Source organism: Salmo salar, chromosome 02, assembly GCF_965601325.2.
Source record: "Salmo salar chromosome 02, fSalSal1, whole genome shotgun sequence".
NCBI classification, from domain to species: domain Eukaryota; kingdom Metazoa; phylum Chordata; class Actinopteri; order Salmoniformes; family Salmonidae; genus Salmo; species Salmo salar.
Genome location: NC_138292.1, coordinates 941,892 through 956,659, shown reverse-complemented (window position 1 = coordinate 956,659; position 14,768 = coordinate 941,892). Strand labels below are relative to the sequence as shown.

Sequence of the window (14,768 nt, the reverse complement as noted above, 5' to 3'; positions counted from 1 at the left end):
AGTTGGCCCATATCCATTTAACTGTCATCCTACAGTAGCTGGCCCACTGCCAACTGTCATCCTGCAGTAGCTGGCCCACATCCATTTAACTGTCATTCTGCAGTAGTTGGCCCATATCCATTTAACTGTCATCCTACAGTAGCTGGCCCACTGCCAACTGTCATCCTGCAGTAGCTGGCCCACAGCCATTTAACTGTCATCCTGCAGTAGCTGGCCCACATCCATTTAACTGTCATTCTGCAGTAGTTGGCCCATATCCATTTAACTGTCATCCTACAGTAGCTGGCCCACTGCCAACTGTCATCCTGCAGTAGCTGGCCCACAGCCATTTAACTGTCATCCTGCAGTAGCTGGCCCACAGCCATTTAACTGTCATCCTGCAGTAGCTGGCACACAGCCATTAAACTGTCATCCTGCAGTAGCTGGCCCACAGCCAACTGTCATCCTGCAGTAGCTGGCCCACATCCATTGATCTGTCATCCTTCAGTAGCTGGCCCACGGCAATTAAACTGTCATCCTGCAGTAGCTGCCCACATCCATTTAACTGTCATTCTGCAGTAGCTGGCCCACATCCATTTAAATGTCATCCTGCAGTAGCTGGCCCACATCCATTGAACTGTCATCCTGCAGTAGCTGGCCCACGGCAATTAAACTGTCATCCTGCAGTAGCTGGCCCACATCCATTTAACTGTCATCCTGCAGTAGCTGGCACATGGCAATTAAAGTGTCATCCTGCAGTAGCTGGCCCACATCCATTGAACTGTCATCCTGCAGTAGCTGGCCCACATCCATTGAACTGTCATCCTGCAGTAGCTGGCCCACGGCAATTAAACTGTCATCCTGCAGTAGCTGGCCCACATCCATTTAACTGTCATCCTGCAGTAGCTGGCCCACATCCATTGAACTGTCATCCTGCAGTAGCTGGCCCACATCAATTAAACTGTCATCCTCATTAGCTGGCCCACATCCATTTAACTGTCATCCTGCAGTAGCTGGCCCACATCCATTTAACTGTCATTCTGCAGTAGTTGGCCCATATCCATTTAACTGTCATCCTGCAGTAGCTGGCCCACTGCCAACTGTCATCCTGCAGTAGCTGGCCCACAGCCAACTGTCATCCTGCAGTAGCTGGCCCACATCCATTGATCTGTCATCCTGCAGTAGCTGGCCCACGGCAATTAAACTGTCATCCTGCAGTAGCTGCCCACATCCATTTAACTGTCATCCTGCAGTAGCTGGCCCACAGCTATTTAACTGTCATCTTGCAGTAGCTGGCCCACAGCCATTTAACTGTCATCCTGCAGTAGCTGGCCCACATCCATTGAACTGTCATCCTGCAGTAGCTGGCCCACATCCATTGAACTGTCATCCTGCAGTAGCTGGCCCACGGCAATTAAACTGTCATCCTGCAGTAGCTGGCCCACAGCCATTTAACTGTCATCCTGCAGTAGCTGGCCCACAGGAATTAAACGGTCATCCTGCAGTAGCTGGCCCACAGCAATTAAAGTGTCATCCTGCAGTAGCTGGCCCACATCCATTAAACTGTCATCCTGCAGTAGCTGGCCCACATCCATTGAACTGTCATCCTGCAGTAGCTGGCCCACATCCATTGAACTGTCATCCTGCAGTAGCTGGCCCACATCCATTAAACTGTCATCCTGCAGTAGTTACAGTACTACTGGGATATAACTGAACAGAATGGGAGGTTTATGTGTTCCAGACAGACTCGTTCATCCCAGATCAGATATGTACAACATCTGGAGAGGTGTCACGTCTCACCAACCACATCTGCATGATACGATGATGATCCTGTCATAAGCCTGGGCAGATTTGGGGATTTGTGTATGTGGAAGACACCCAATATCAGGGCAGCAGTGAGAGCAGTCCAGAGGTGGCTGGTTGTTGGCAGTGGTACCACTATAGGATCAGCTTGGATAGATAGATGGTTGGTGTTATTTACGTGTCTTAACCGATCGCTGCCTCCCTCCTAGACCGATGTACACAGCTGCTGTTTGTAATGGGGCTCGGCTGACACACACACACACACACACACACACACACACACACACACACACACACACACACACACACACACACACACACACACACACACACGGGAGACAAGCAGCGTTATACCGTTTCACCTAACATGCTTGGCAATGATCCTCTGCCAATGTCAGAGAACCTGATTTACAAGAGGACGTAAGGGGGGGACGGGGGGGGGGGGGACGTGAGGGGGGGAATGAGGAACTTTCCTGCCGTAGTAAATGTCAAGATGGATTATTTAATGAATTATAACGACTGTTATTTATCTGTGTAGAGGTATTAGCCAGTCTAAGTGTAATTATAACTGTTATTTATCTGTGTAGAGGTATTAGCCTCTCTAAGTGTAATTATAACTACTGTTATTTATCTGTGTAGAGGTATTAGCCTCTCTAAGTGTAATTATAACTACTGTTATTTATCTGTGTAGAGGTATTAGCCTCTCTAAGTGTGATTATAACTACTGTTATGTATCTGTGTAGAGGTATTAGCCTCTCTAAGTGTAATTATAACTACTGTTATGTATCTGTGTAGAGGTATTAGCCTCTCTAAGTGTAATTATAACTACTGTTATGTATCTGTGTAGAGGTATTAGCCTCTCTAAGTGTGATTATAACTACTGTTATGTATCTGTGTAGAGGTATTAGCCTCTCTAAGTGTAATTATAACTACTGTTATGTATCTGTGTAGAGGTATTAGCCTCTCTAAGTGTAATTATAACTACTGTTATGTATCTGTGTAGAGGTATTAGCCTCTCTAAGTGTGATTATAACTACTGTTATGTATCTGTGTAGAGGTATTAGCCTCTCTAAGTGTAATTATAACTACTGTTATGTATCTGTGTAGAGGTATTAGCCTCTCTAAGTGTAATTACAACTACTGTTATGTATCTGTGTAGAGGTATTAGCCTCTCTAAGTGTAATTATAACTACTGTTATGTATCTGTGTAGAGGTATTAGCCTCTCTAAGTGTAATTATAACTACTGTTATGTATCTGTGTAGAGGTATTAGCCTCTCTAAGTGTGATTATAACTACTGTTATGTATCTGTGTAGCGGTATTAGCCTCTCTAAGTGTGATTATAACTACTGTTATGTATCTGTGTAGAGGTATTAGCCTCTCTAAGTGTGATTATAACTACTGTTATGTATCTGTGTAGAGGTATTAGCCTCTCTAAGTGTGATTATAACTACTGTTATGTATCTGTGTAGAGGTATTAGCCTCTCTAAGTGTGATTATAACTACTGTTATGTATCTGTGTAGCGGTATTAGCCTCTCTAAGTGTGATTATAACTACTGTTATGTATCTGTGTAGAGGTATTAGCCTCTCTAAGTGTGATTATAACTACTGTTATGTATCTGTGTAGAGGTATTAGCCTCTCTAAGTGTAATTATAACTACTGTTATGTATCTGTGTAGAGGTATTAGCCTCTCTAAGTGTAATTATAACTACTGTTATGTATCTGTGTAGAGGTATTAGCCTCTCTAAGTGTAATTATAACTACTGTTATGTATCTGTGTAGAGGTATTAGCCTCTCTAAGTGTAATTATAACTACTGTTATGTATCTGTGTAGCGGTATTAGCCTCTCTAAGTGTGATTATAATTACTGTTATGTATCCGTGTAGAGGTATTAGCCTCTCTAAGTGTGATTATAACTACTGTTATGTATCCGTGTAGAGGTATTAGCCTCTCTAAGTGTGATTATAACTACTGTTATGTATCCGTGTAGAGGTATTAGCCTCTCTAAGTGTGATTATAACTACTGTTATGTATCCGTGTAGCGGTATTAGCCTCTCTAAGTGTGATTATAACTACTGTTATGTATCCGTGTAGAGGTATTAGCCTCTCTAAGTGTGATTATAACTACTGTTATGTATCCGTGTAGAGGTATTAGCCTCTCTAAGTGTAATTATAACTACTGTTATGTATCCGTGTAGAGGTATTAGCCTCTCTAAGTGTAATTATAACTACTGTTATGTATCCGTGTAGAGGTATTAGCCTCTCTAAGTGTAATTATAACTACTGTTATGTATCCGTGTAGCGGTATTAGCCTCTCTAAGTGTAATTATAACTACTGTTATGTATCTGTGTAGAGGTATTAGCCTCTCTAAGTGTAATTATAACTACTGTTATGTATCTGTGTAGAGGTATTAGCCTCTCTAAGTGTAATTATAACTACTGTTATGTATCTGTGTAGAGGTATTAGCCTCTCTAAGTGTAATTATAACTACTGTTATGTATCTGTGTAGAGGTATTAGCCTCTCTAAGTGTGATTATAACTACTGTTATGTATCTGTGTAGAGGTATTAGCCTCTCTAAGTGTAATTATAACTACTGTTATGTATCTGTGTAGAGGTATTAGCCTCTCTAAGTGTAATTACAACTACTGTTATGTATCTGTGTAGAGGTATTAGCCTCTCTAAGTGTAATTATAACTACTGTTATGTATCTGTGTAGAGGTATTAGCCTCTCTAAGTGTGATTATAACTACTGTTATGTATCTGTGTAGAGGTATTAGCCTCTCTAAGTGTGATTATAACTACTGTTATGTATCTGTGTAGCGGTATTAGCCTCTCTAAGTGTGATTATAACTACTGTTATGTATCTGTGTAGAGGTATTAGCCTCTCTAAGTGTGATTATAACTACTGTTATGTATCTGTGTAGAGGTATTAGCCTCTCTAAGTGTGATTATAACTACTGTTATGTATCTGTGTAGAGGTATTAGCCTCTCTAAGTGTAATTATAACTACTGTTATGTATCTGTGTAGAGGTATTAGCCTCTCTAAGTGTGATTATAACTACTGTTATGTATCTGTGTAGCGGTATTAGCCTCTCTAAGTGTGATTATAATTACTGTTATGTATCTGTGTAGAGGTATTAGCCTCTCTAAGTGTGATTATAACTACTGTTATGTATCTGTGTAGAGGTATTAGCCTCTCTAAGTGTGATTATAACTACTGTTATGTATCTGTGTAGAGGTATTAGCCTCTCTAAGTGTAATTATAACTACTGTTATGTATCTGTGTAGAGGTATTAGCCTCTCTAAGTGTGATTATAACTACTGTTATGTATCTGTGTAGAGGTATTAGCCTCTCTAAGTGTAATTATAACTACTGTTATGTATCTGTGTAGAGGTATTAGCCTCTCTAAGTGTGATTATAACTACTGTTATGTATCTGTGTAGAGGTATTAGCCTCTCTAAGTGTGATTATAACTACTGTTATGTATCTGTGTAGAGGTATTAGCCTCTCTAAGTGTGATTATAACTACTGTTATGTATCTGTGTAGCGGTATTAGCCTCTCTAAGTGTGATTATAACTACTGTTATGTATCTGTGTAGAGGTATTAGCCTCTCTAAGTGTGATTATAACTACTGTTATGTACCTGTGTAGAGGTATTAGCCTCTCTAAGTGTGATTATAACTACTGTTATGTATCTGTGTAGAGGTATTAGCCTCTCTAAGTGTGATTATAACTACTGTTATGTATCTGTGTAGAGGTATTAGCCTCTCTAAGTGTAATTATAACTACTGTTATGTATCTGTGTAGAGGTATTAGCCTCTCTAAGTGTAATTATAACTACTGTTATGTATCTGTGTAGAGGTATTAGCCTCTCTAAGTGTAATTATAACTACTGTTATGTATCTGTGTAGCGGTATTAGCCTCTCTAAGTGTAATTATAATTACTGTTATGTATCTGTGTAGAGGTATTAGCCTCTCTAAGTGTGATTATAACTACTGTTATGTATCTGTGTAGAGGTATTAGCCTCTCTAAGTGTGATTATAACTACTGTTATGTATCTGTGTAGAGGTATTAGCCTCTCTAAGTGTGATTATAACTACTGTTATGTATCTGTGTAGAGGTATTAGCCTCTCTAAGTGTGATTATAACTACTGTTATGTATCTGTGTAGCGGTATTAGCCTCTCTAAGTGTGATTATAACTACTGTTATGTATCTGTGTAGAGGTATTAGCCTCTCTAAGTGTGATTATAACTACTGTTATGTATCTGTGTAGAGGTATTAGCCTCTCTAAGTGTGATTATAACTACTGTTATGTATCTGTGTAGAGGTATTAGCCTCTCTAAGTGTGATTATAACTACTGTTATGTATATGTGTAGAGGTATTAGCCTCTCTAAGTGTAATTATAACTACTGTTATGTATCTGTGTAGAGGTATTAGCCTCTCTAAGTGTAATTATAACTACTGTTATGTATCTGTGTAGAGGTATTAGCCTCTCTAAGTGTAATTATAACTACTGTTATGTATCTGTGTAGCGGTATTAGCCTCTCTAAGTGTAATTATAATTACTGTTATGTATCTGTGTAGAGGTATTAGCCTCTCTAAGTGTAATTATAACTACTGTTATGTATCTGTGTAGAGGTATTAGCCTCTCTAAGTGTGATTATAACTACTGTTATGTATCTGTGTAGCGGTATTAGCCTCTCTAAGTGTGATTATAATTACTGTTATGTATCTGTGTAGAGGTATTAGCCTCTCTAAGTGTGATTATAACTACTGTTATGTATCTGTGTAGAGGTATTAGCCTCTCTAAGTGTGATTATAACTACTGTTATGTATCTGTGTAGAGGTATTAGCCTCTCTAAGTGTGATTATAACTACTGTTATGTATCTGTGTAGAGGTATTAGCCTCTCTAAGTGTGATTATAACTACTGTTATGTATCTGTGTAGAGGTATTAGCCTCTCTAAGTGTGATTATAACTACTGTTATGTATCTGTGTAGAGGTATTAGCCTCTCTAAGTGTGATTATAACTACTGTTATGTATCTGTGTAGAGGTATTAGCCTCTCTAAGTGTGATTATAACTACTGTTATGTATCTGTGTAGAGGTATTAGCCTCTCTAAGTGTGATTATAACTACTGTTATGTATCTGTGTAGAGGTATTAGCCTCTCTAAGTGTGATTATAACTACTGTTATGTATCTGTGTAGAGGTATTAGCCTCTCTAAGTGTGATTATAACTACTGTTATGTATCTGTGTAGAGGTATTAGCCTCTCTAAGTGTAATTATAACTACTGTTATGTATCTGTGTAGAGGTATTAGCCTCTCTAAGTGTGATTATAACTACTGTTATGTATCTGTGTAGCGGTATTAGCCTCTCTAAGTGTGATTATAACTACTGTTATGTATCTGTGTAGAGGTATTAGCCTCTCTAAGTGTGATTATAACTACTGTTATGTATCTGTGTAGAGGTTTTAGCCTCTCTAAGTGTAATTATAACTACTGTTATGTATCTGTGTAGAGGTATTAGCCTCTCTAAGTGTAATTATAACTACTGTTATGTATCTGTGTAGAGGTATTAGCCTCTCTAAGTGTAATTATAACTACTGTTATGTATCTGTGTAGAGGTATTAGCCTCTCTAAGTGTAATTATAACTACTGTTATGTATCTGTGTAGAGGTATTAGCCTCTCTAAGTGTGATTATAACTACTGTTATGTATCTGTGTAGAGGTATTAGCCTCTCTAAGTGTGATTATAACTACTGTTATGTATCTGTGTAGAGGTATTAGCCTCTCTAAGTGTAATTATAACTACTGTTATGTATCTGTGTAGAGGTATTAGCCTCTCTAAGTGTAATTATAACTACTGTTATGTATCTGTGTAGAGGTATTAGCCTCTCTAAGTGTAATTATAACTACTGTTATGTATCTGTGTAGAGGTATTAGCCTCTCTAAGTGTAATTATAACTACTGTTATGTATCTGTGTAGAGGTATTAGCCTCTCTAAGTGTAATTATAACTACTGTTATGTATCTGTGTAGAGGTATTAGCCTCTCTAAGTGTGATTATAACTACTGTTATGTATCTGTGTAGAGGTATTAGCCTCTCTAAGTGTGTGAAGAGCAGTTAGGGGGGTGGAACTTTGGCCTCCTATGGCAGGTAGGACAGAGTCCAGGCCTATAGTTTGAACAGATTTAAAACACAACAACACATGACAACAAATATATCAAATGTTTTTTTAATTATTTTTTTTATAAAATCGCTTTACAAAATGTTGATTTTTCTATTTGAATCTTGATCTCCTTAAAATGGTGTCAGTAATTACGAGGGTAGAGGAAGAGAACAGGCAGAAAGAAAAGTAGCGAAACAGAAAATCAGTCTGATAAAAAATACCAAACATAGGTGTCTGAATTCACCTGGTCCCAGATCAGTTTGTGCTGCGCTACAATGACCATAACAGGAGTTGGCATGACAGTACAAACAGATCTGGGATCAGGCTGTGACTGAACCGACAGAGGCTCTGTTATGTTCCTACTAAACAAAGGCAGGACTGTCTGTTACAGATCAGATGTAGTCACGTCCAGTGTTAGACAATAAGGTCACCTAGACAACGGCTACTGTACAGGTCAGTGTTACTGGGACACAGAGAGATCTTCACTGAAATGGGAAGTCCTCTGTTAAAGGCAACAATACAATCATTCTGAAACGGCTTTCTTTAAAAGGCACATTCATTTCATCCTAGAACAGCAACAGGGGGAATCAGAGGCTTGCATCCCAAATGTCACCCGATTCCCTTTATAGTGCACTACTTTAGACCAGGGCACATAGGGAATAGGGCCCATAGGGAATAGGGTTCCATTTGGGATGCAACCAGAATGAGAATAGGATCAGAGAGAGATTAGATTTCCGTTCAAACACATATTGCACCATGAGAATTAACCCATAGGGTTCTGACACACACACACACACACACACACACACACACACACACACACACACACCATGTGAATCTATTAATGCTGAGATATCTCATCTGTTGTCTGTCACGTTGCCCACTAGCTCTGGTCCAGGGTGTTAGTGCAGCCTGTTCAGGAGGCTCAGTGTTAGAGAGCAGCACTAATGCCCTGGACCAGAGCTAGTGGGCTACATCCTGGACTGTACAGTCACACCTCACACAGTCACACCTAGTGACACACAGCCCTCACACAGTCACACTACAGAGACCACCAAGCAGTTATTCTGCTGTCACACCACACAGTCACACTACACAGTCACACACCATATAATCACACAGCTCTCACCTACAGTCACACAGCCCTTACCATACAGTCACACAGCCTTCAACTACAGTCACACAGCCCTCACCTACAGTCACACAGCCCTCACCTACAGTCACACTGCCCTCACCTACAGTCACACAGCCCTCACCATACAGTCACACAGCCCTCACCTACAGCCACACAGCCCTCACCTACAGTCACACAGCCCTCACCTACAGTCACACAGCCCTCACCTACAGTCACACAGCCCTCACCATACAGTCACACAGCCCTCACCATACAGTCACACAGCCCTCACCTACAGTCACACAGCCCTCACCTACAGCCACACAGCCCTCACCATACAGTCACACAGCCCTCACCTACAGTCACACAGCCCTCACCTACAGTCACACAGCCCTCACCTACAGTCACACAGCCCTCACCTACAGTCACACAGCCCTCACCTACAAATGGAAGGGGGGACTGTTCTCTTATCAAAACAAGGGAACATTCTCGGGATGTGAAATCATTGAACATTAAAACATTGAACTGTTGGCACAATAAGAGAAATGCCATGTTAATAATGAATCTATATATATGTACAGCGCTCCCTCAGATAAGTACCTGTTCAAATAAACACTAGCCATGTCCCTGCTAGCATGCTAGCAGATACCCATAGACTTCCATTCATTGCGCTAATGCTAATTAGCATTGGCTCACGGAACTACCTCTTAACTTCCTTCATACTGATCACAGAGACATAAAGATGGAATCTACGAGTTCATCTGACTCTGGGTCAGTAGATAAAGGAGCTCATCTGACTCTGGGTCAGTAGATAAAGGACCTCATCTGACTCTGGGTCAGTAGATAAAGGACCTCATCTGACTCTGGGTCAGTAGATAAAGGGCCTCATCTGACTCTGGGTCAGTAGATATAGGGCTTCATCTGACTCTGGGTCAGTAGATAAAGGAGCTCATCTGACTCTGGGTCAGTAGATAAAGGACCTCATCTGACTCTGGGTCAGTAGATAAAGGACCTCATCTGACTCTGGGTCAGTAGATAAAGGACCTCATCTGATTCTGGGTCAGTAGATAAAGGACCTCATCTGACTCTGGGTCAGTAGATAAAGGATCTCATCTGACTCTGGGTCAGTAGATAAAGGACCTCATCTGACTCTGGGTCAGTAGATAAAGGACCTCATCTGACTCTGGGTCAGTAGATAAAGGACCTCATCTGACTCTGGGTCAGTAGATAAAGGACCTCATCTGACTCTGGGTCAGTAGATAAAGGACCTCATCTGACTCTGGGTCAGTAGATAAAGGACCTCATCTGACTCTGGGTCAGTAGATAAAGGAGCTCATCTGACTCTGGGTCAGTAGATAAAGGACCTCATCTGACTCTGGGTCAGTAGATAAAGGACCTCATCTGACTCTGGGTCAGTAGATAAAGTATCTCATCTGACTCTGGGTCAGTAGATAAAGGGCCTCATCTGACTCTGGGTCAGTAGATAAAGGACCTCATCTGACTCTGGGTCAGTAGATAAAGGGATTCATCTGACTCTGGGTCAGTAGATAAAGGACCTCATCTGACTCTGGGTCAGTAGATAAAGGACCTCATCTGACTCTGGGTCAGTAGATAAAGGACCTCATCTGACTCTGGGTCAGTAGATAAAGGACCTCATCTGACTCTGGGTCAGTAGATAAAGGACCTCATCTGACTCTGGGTCAGTAGATAAAGGACCTCATCTGACTCTGGGTCAGTAGATAAAGGACCTCATCTGACTCTGGGTCAGTAGATAAAGGACCTCATCTGACTCTGGGTCAGTAGATAAAGGGCCTCATCTGACTCTGGGTCAGTAGATAAAGGACCTCATCTGACTCTGGGTCAGTAGTTTCCAAAATCCCCTTAGTGTCCCTTTAACTCTAAAGATGATTCTAACATCTGATCATGTTAATGTGAATGAGAGCTGAAGATGGTCAAAGAAGAGCCTTTATTGGTCAAAACAGGTGATATGGGTGTTAGTTTTGATAGTGGGTTCGATTCCTGGGACCACCCAGAAGTAAAATGTATGTGTCTATGCATAAAAGGGTGTGTTAGATAGTATATATTGTTATCATAGTGGTTCACCGGGTCTTGTGAGTGGAAGAACGTGGAACAGGGAATAAATTGTGAGGGGGAGAACGTGGAACAGGGAATAAATTGTGAGTGGAAGAACGTGGAACAGGGAATAAATTTAAGGGGAAGAACGTGGAACAGGGAATAAATTGTGAGGGGAAGAACGTGAAACGGAATAAATTGTGAGGGAAAGAACGTGGAACAGGGAATACATTGTGAGGGGAAGAACGTGGAAAAGGGAATAAATTGTGAGGGGGAGAACGTGGAAAAGGGAATAAATTGTGAGGGGAAGAATGTGGAAAAGGGAATAAATTGTGAGGGGAAGAACGTGGAACAGGGAATAAATTGTGAGGGGAAGAACGTGGAACAGGGAATAAATTGTGAGGGGAAGAACGTGGAACAGGGAATAAATTGTGAGGGGAAGAACGTGGAACAGGGAATAAATTGTGAGGGGAAGAACGTGAAACGGAATTAATTGTGAGGGAAAGAACGTGGAACAGGGAATAAATTGTGAGGGGAAGAATGTGGAAAAGGGAATAAATTGTGAGGGGGAGAACGTGGAACAGGGAATAAATTGTGAGGGGAAGAACGTGGAAAAGGGAATAAATTGTGAGGGGGAGAACGTGGAAAAGGGAATAAATTGTGAGGGGGAGAACGTGGAAAAGGGAATAAATTGTGAGGGGGAGAACGTGGAACAGGGAATAAATTGTGAGGGGAAGAACGTGGAACAGGGAATAAATTGTGAGGGGGAAGAACGTGGAACTGGGAATAAATTCTGAGGGGGAGAACGTGGAACAGGGAATAAATTGTGAGGGGGAGAACGTGGAACAGGGAATAAATTGTGAGGGGAAGAACGTGGAACAGGGAAAAAATTGTGAGGGGAAGAACGTGGAACAGGGAATAAATTGTGAGGGGAAGAACGTGGAACAGGGAATAAATAAGGGAAACTCAACTGTTAAAACCTGTCAATGCAGATGGATCAATATGAAACTCAACTGTTAAAACCTGTCAATGCAGATGGATCAACATGAAACGGAACTGTTAAAACCTGTCAATGCAGATGGATCAATATGAAACTCAACTGTTAAAACCTTTCAATGCAGATGGATCAATATGAAACTCAACTGTTAAAACCTTTCAATGCAGATGGATCAATATTGCTATAAGGGATAAGGATGATGAGGGCAAAGGGCAAGATTCATTGTACTTCAGTCAGACACTCAAAGATATTTTTTTGTGAGAGATCACAACCAGATCACAACAACCATAACGTTAGTCATACCTGGAGATACAGTGAACTGTCAGTTCTGTGGGTTGATCTCTGTACCCTTAGCCTTTTACAGCAGGAAAACACAGACCCCCTACCCTCCTCACCCACCCAAGGCTGGACACAGTACAGACAGTAAGGCCGACCATTCATCGTTCACTATAAAAGCTAACTAAAAACACAGCAAAATAGTACTTTTCAGATTCTGGCAGCAATTCTGTTGAACCTGTGCATAGTGTTTAGAACCGAACAGAACAGATGGTTAGCTTCTATAAGTAAAGAATTACTCCTCCTTGGCTTTCATTGTAGGGTTTTATCAGGTTGGAGAAGGGTGGGAGAGATTTCCCACTGCTAGACGGTTTACTGGTAGACCATAGTTAGGACTGCAGCATGGACTCTCCTTGACTAGAACGGTGTTGTGTTGGCTCTGAGGAGACTTCCTCAGTCATGGACCTCCTCTGTCCATAGTCATGTAGAAAGTTCTACAACAAAGTCCCCCCGTCCCCCCCAGACGTCCATGAACTAGTTTTCTGTCTGTGTACAGCTCCTACCAAATACAGCCGGGGTTGTCACGGTTACCACCGTTAGCAACAGCGTACAAAGATGGAGAGTGGAAGACGCAGCCCTGTCCTCTCCTCCTCTCTGTTCTTCCCTTCTCTCTGGGAGGGTCGACCGTGGGGTCCTGGCTCCACAGCCCTGTCCTCTCCTCCTCTCTGTTCTTCCCTTCTCTCTGGGAGGGTCGACCGTGGGGTCCTGGCTCCACAGCCCTGTCCTCTCCTCCTCTCTGTTCTTCCCTTCTCTCTGGGAGGGTCGACCGTGGGGTCCTGGCTCCACAGCCCTGTCCTCTCCTCCTCTCTGTTCTTCCCTTCTCTCTGGGAGGGTCGACCGTGGGGTCCTGGCTCCACAGCCCTGTCCTCTCCTCCTCTCTGTTCTTCCCTTCTCTCTGGGAGGGTCGACCGTGGGGTCCTGGCTCCACAGCCCTGTCCTCTCCTCCTCTCCTTTCTTCCCCTGTTCATCCCTTCTCTCTGGTTCTAGTCTCTCTCCACTCCACCATGGAGACAGAGGAGATCAGGCTGGTTATAGTCTCTCTCTGTCCCTCTACACTCCACCATGGAGACAGAGGAGATCAGGCTGGTTATAGTCTCTCTACACTCCACCATGGAGACAGAGAGGATCAGGCTGGTTCTAGTCTCTCTCCACTCCACCATGGAGACAGAGGAGATCAGGCTGGTTCTAGTCTCTCTCTGTCCCTCTCCACTCCACCATGGAGACAGAGAGGATCAGGCTGGTTATAGTCTCTCTCTGTCCTTGTATTTCTTCCTCAGTATGGAGACAGAGGGGATCAGGCTGGTTCTAGTCTCTCTCCACTCCACCATGGAGACAGAGGAGATCAGGCTGGTTATAGTCTCTCTATGTCCTTGTATTTCTTCCTCAGTATGGAGACAGAGGGGATCAGGCTGGTTCTAGTCTCTCTATGTCCTTGTATTTCTTCCTCAGTATGGAGACAGAGGGGATCAGGCTGGTTATAGTCTCTCTATGTCCTTGTATTTCTTCCTCAGTATGGAGACAGAGGGGATCAGGCTGGTTATAGTCTCTCTATGTCCTTGTATTTCTTCCTCAGTATGGACACCTGGTCTTTAAACAACACCGGGTCCAGGCGCATATTAGAGTGCACCAGGGGCATGCTGCCAAACCAGCTGGCAAACTTATTCATGCAGCTCTGTCGCTGGGCAAAGTGGTCTGGGTCGGCCCACCGAGACGCTCTGGAGGTCTGCAGGGAGAGAGAGAGAGACAGAGATATTAGTAATGATGGATTAATAATGATACCAGTTAAAGTTGATGGTTTTACTGTAGATATTGGTTTGTTTATTGTTTCAGTTGATGGTTTTACTGTAGTTATTGGTTTGTTTATTGTTTCAGTTGATGGTTTTACTGTAGTTATTGGTTTGTTTATTGTTTCAGTTGATGGTTTTACTGTAGTTATTGGTTTGTTTATTGTTTCAGTTGATGGTTTTACTGTAGTTATTGGTTTGTTTATTGTTTCAGTTGATGGTTTTACTGTAGTTATTGGTTTGTTTATTGTTTCAGTTGATGGTTTTACTGTAGTTATTGGTTTGTTTATTGTTTCAGTTGATGGTTTTACTGTAGTTATTGGTTTGTTTATTGTTTCAGTTGATGGTTTTACTGTAGTTATTGGTTTGTTTATTGTTTCAGTTGATGGTTTTACTGTAGTTATTGGTTTGTTTATTGTTTCAGTTGATGGTTTTACTGTAGTTATTGGTTTGTTTATTGTTTCAGTTGATGGTTTTACTGTAGTTATTGGTTTGTTTATTGTT

At 41.9% G+C, this 14,768-nt stretch overlaps 1 protein-coding gene across 3 annotated transcripts in view; it reads right to left on the bottom strand.

Moving 5' to 3' along the window:
* Positions 1 to 8,010: 8,010 nt before the first annotated feature.
* LOC145859469 (exostosin-1a) overlaps positions 8,011 to 14,768 on the bottom strand; it is a 104,193-nt gene continuing 97,435 nt past the window's right edge. Inside the window, exons 11-12 of one of the 3 annotated variants that reach the window (XR_014379688.1) lie at positions 9,494 to 14,203; positions 8,011 to 9,387 (exon numbers count right to left, since the gene is read on the bottom strand). Coding sequence is in view for 1 of the 3 variants with exons in the window: in XM_082958943.1 (XP_082815069.1) it covers positions 14,018 to 14,203 (186 nt within the window). In the remaining 2 variants the exon portion in view is untranslated. Of the gene's footprint in view, positions 14,204 to 14,768 lie in introns of all 3 variants that reach the window. The other 2 variants (XR_014379689.1, XM_082958943.1) reach the window with 2 other exon arrangements.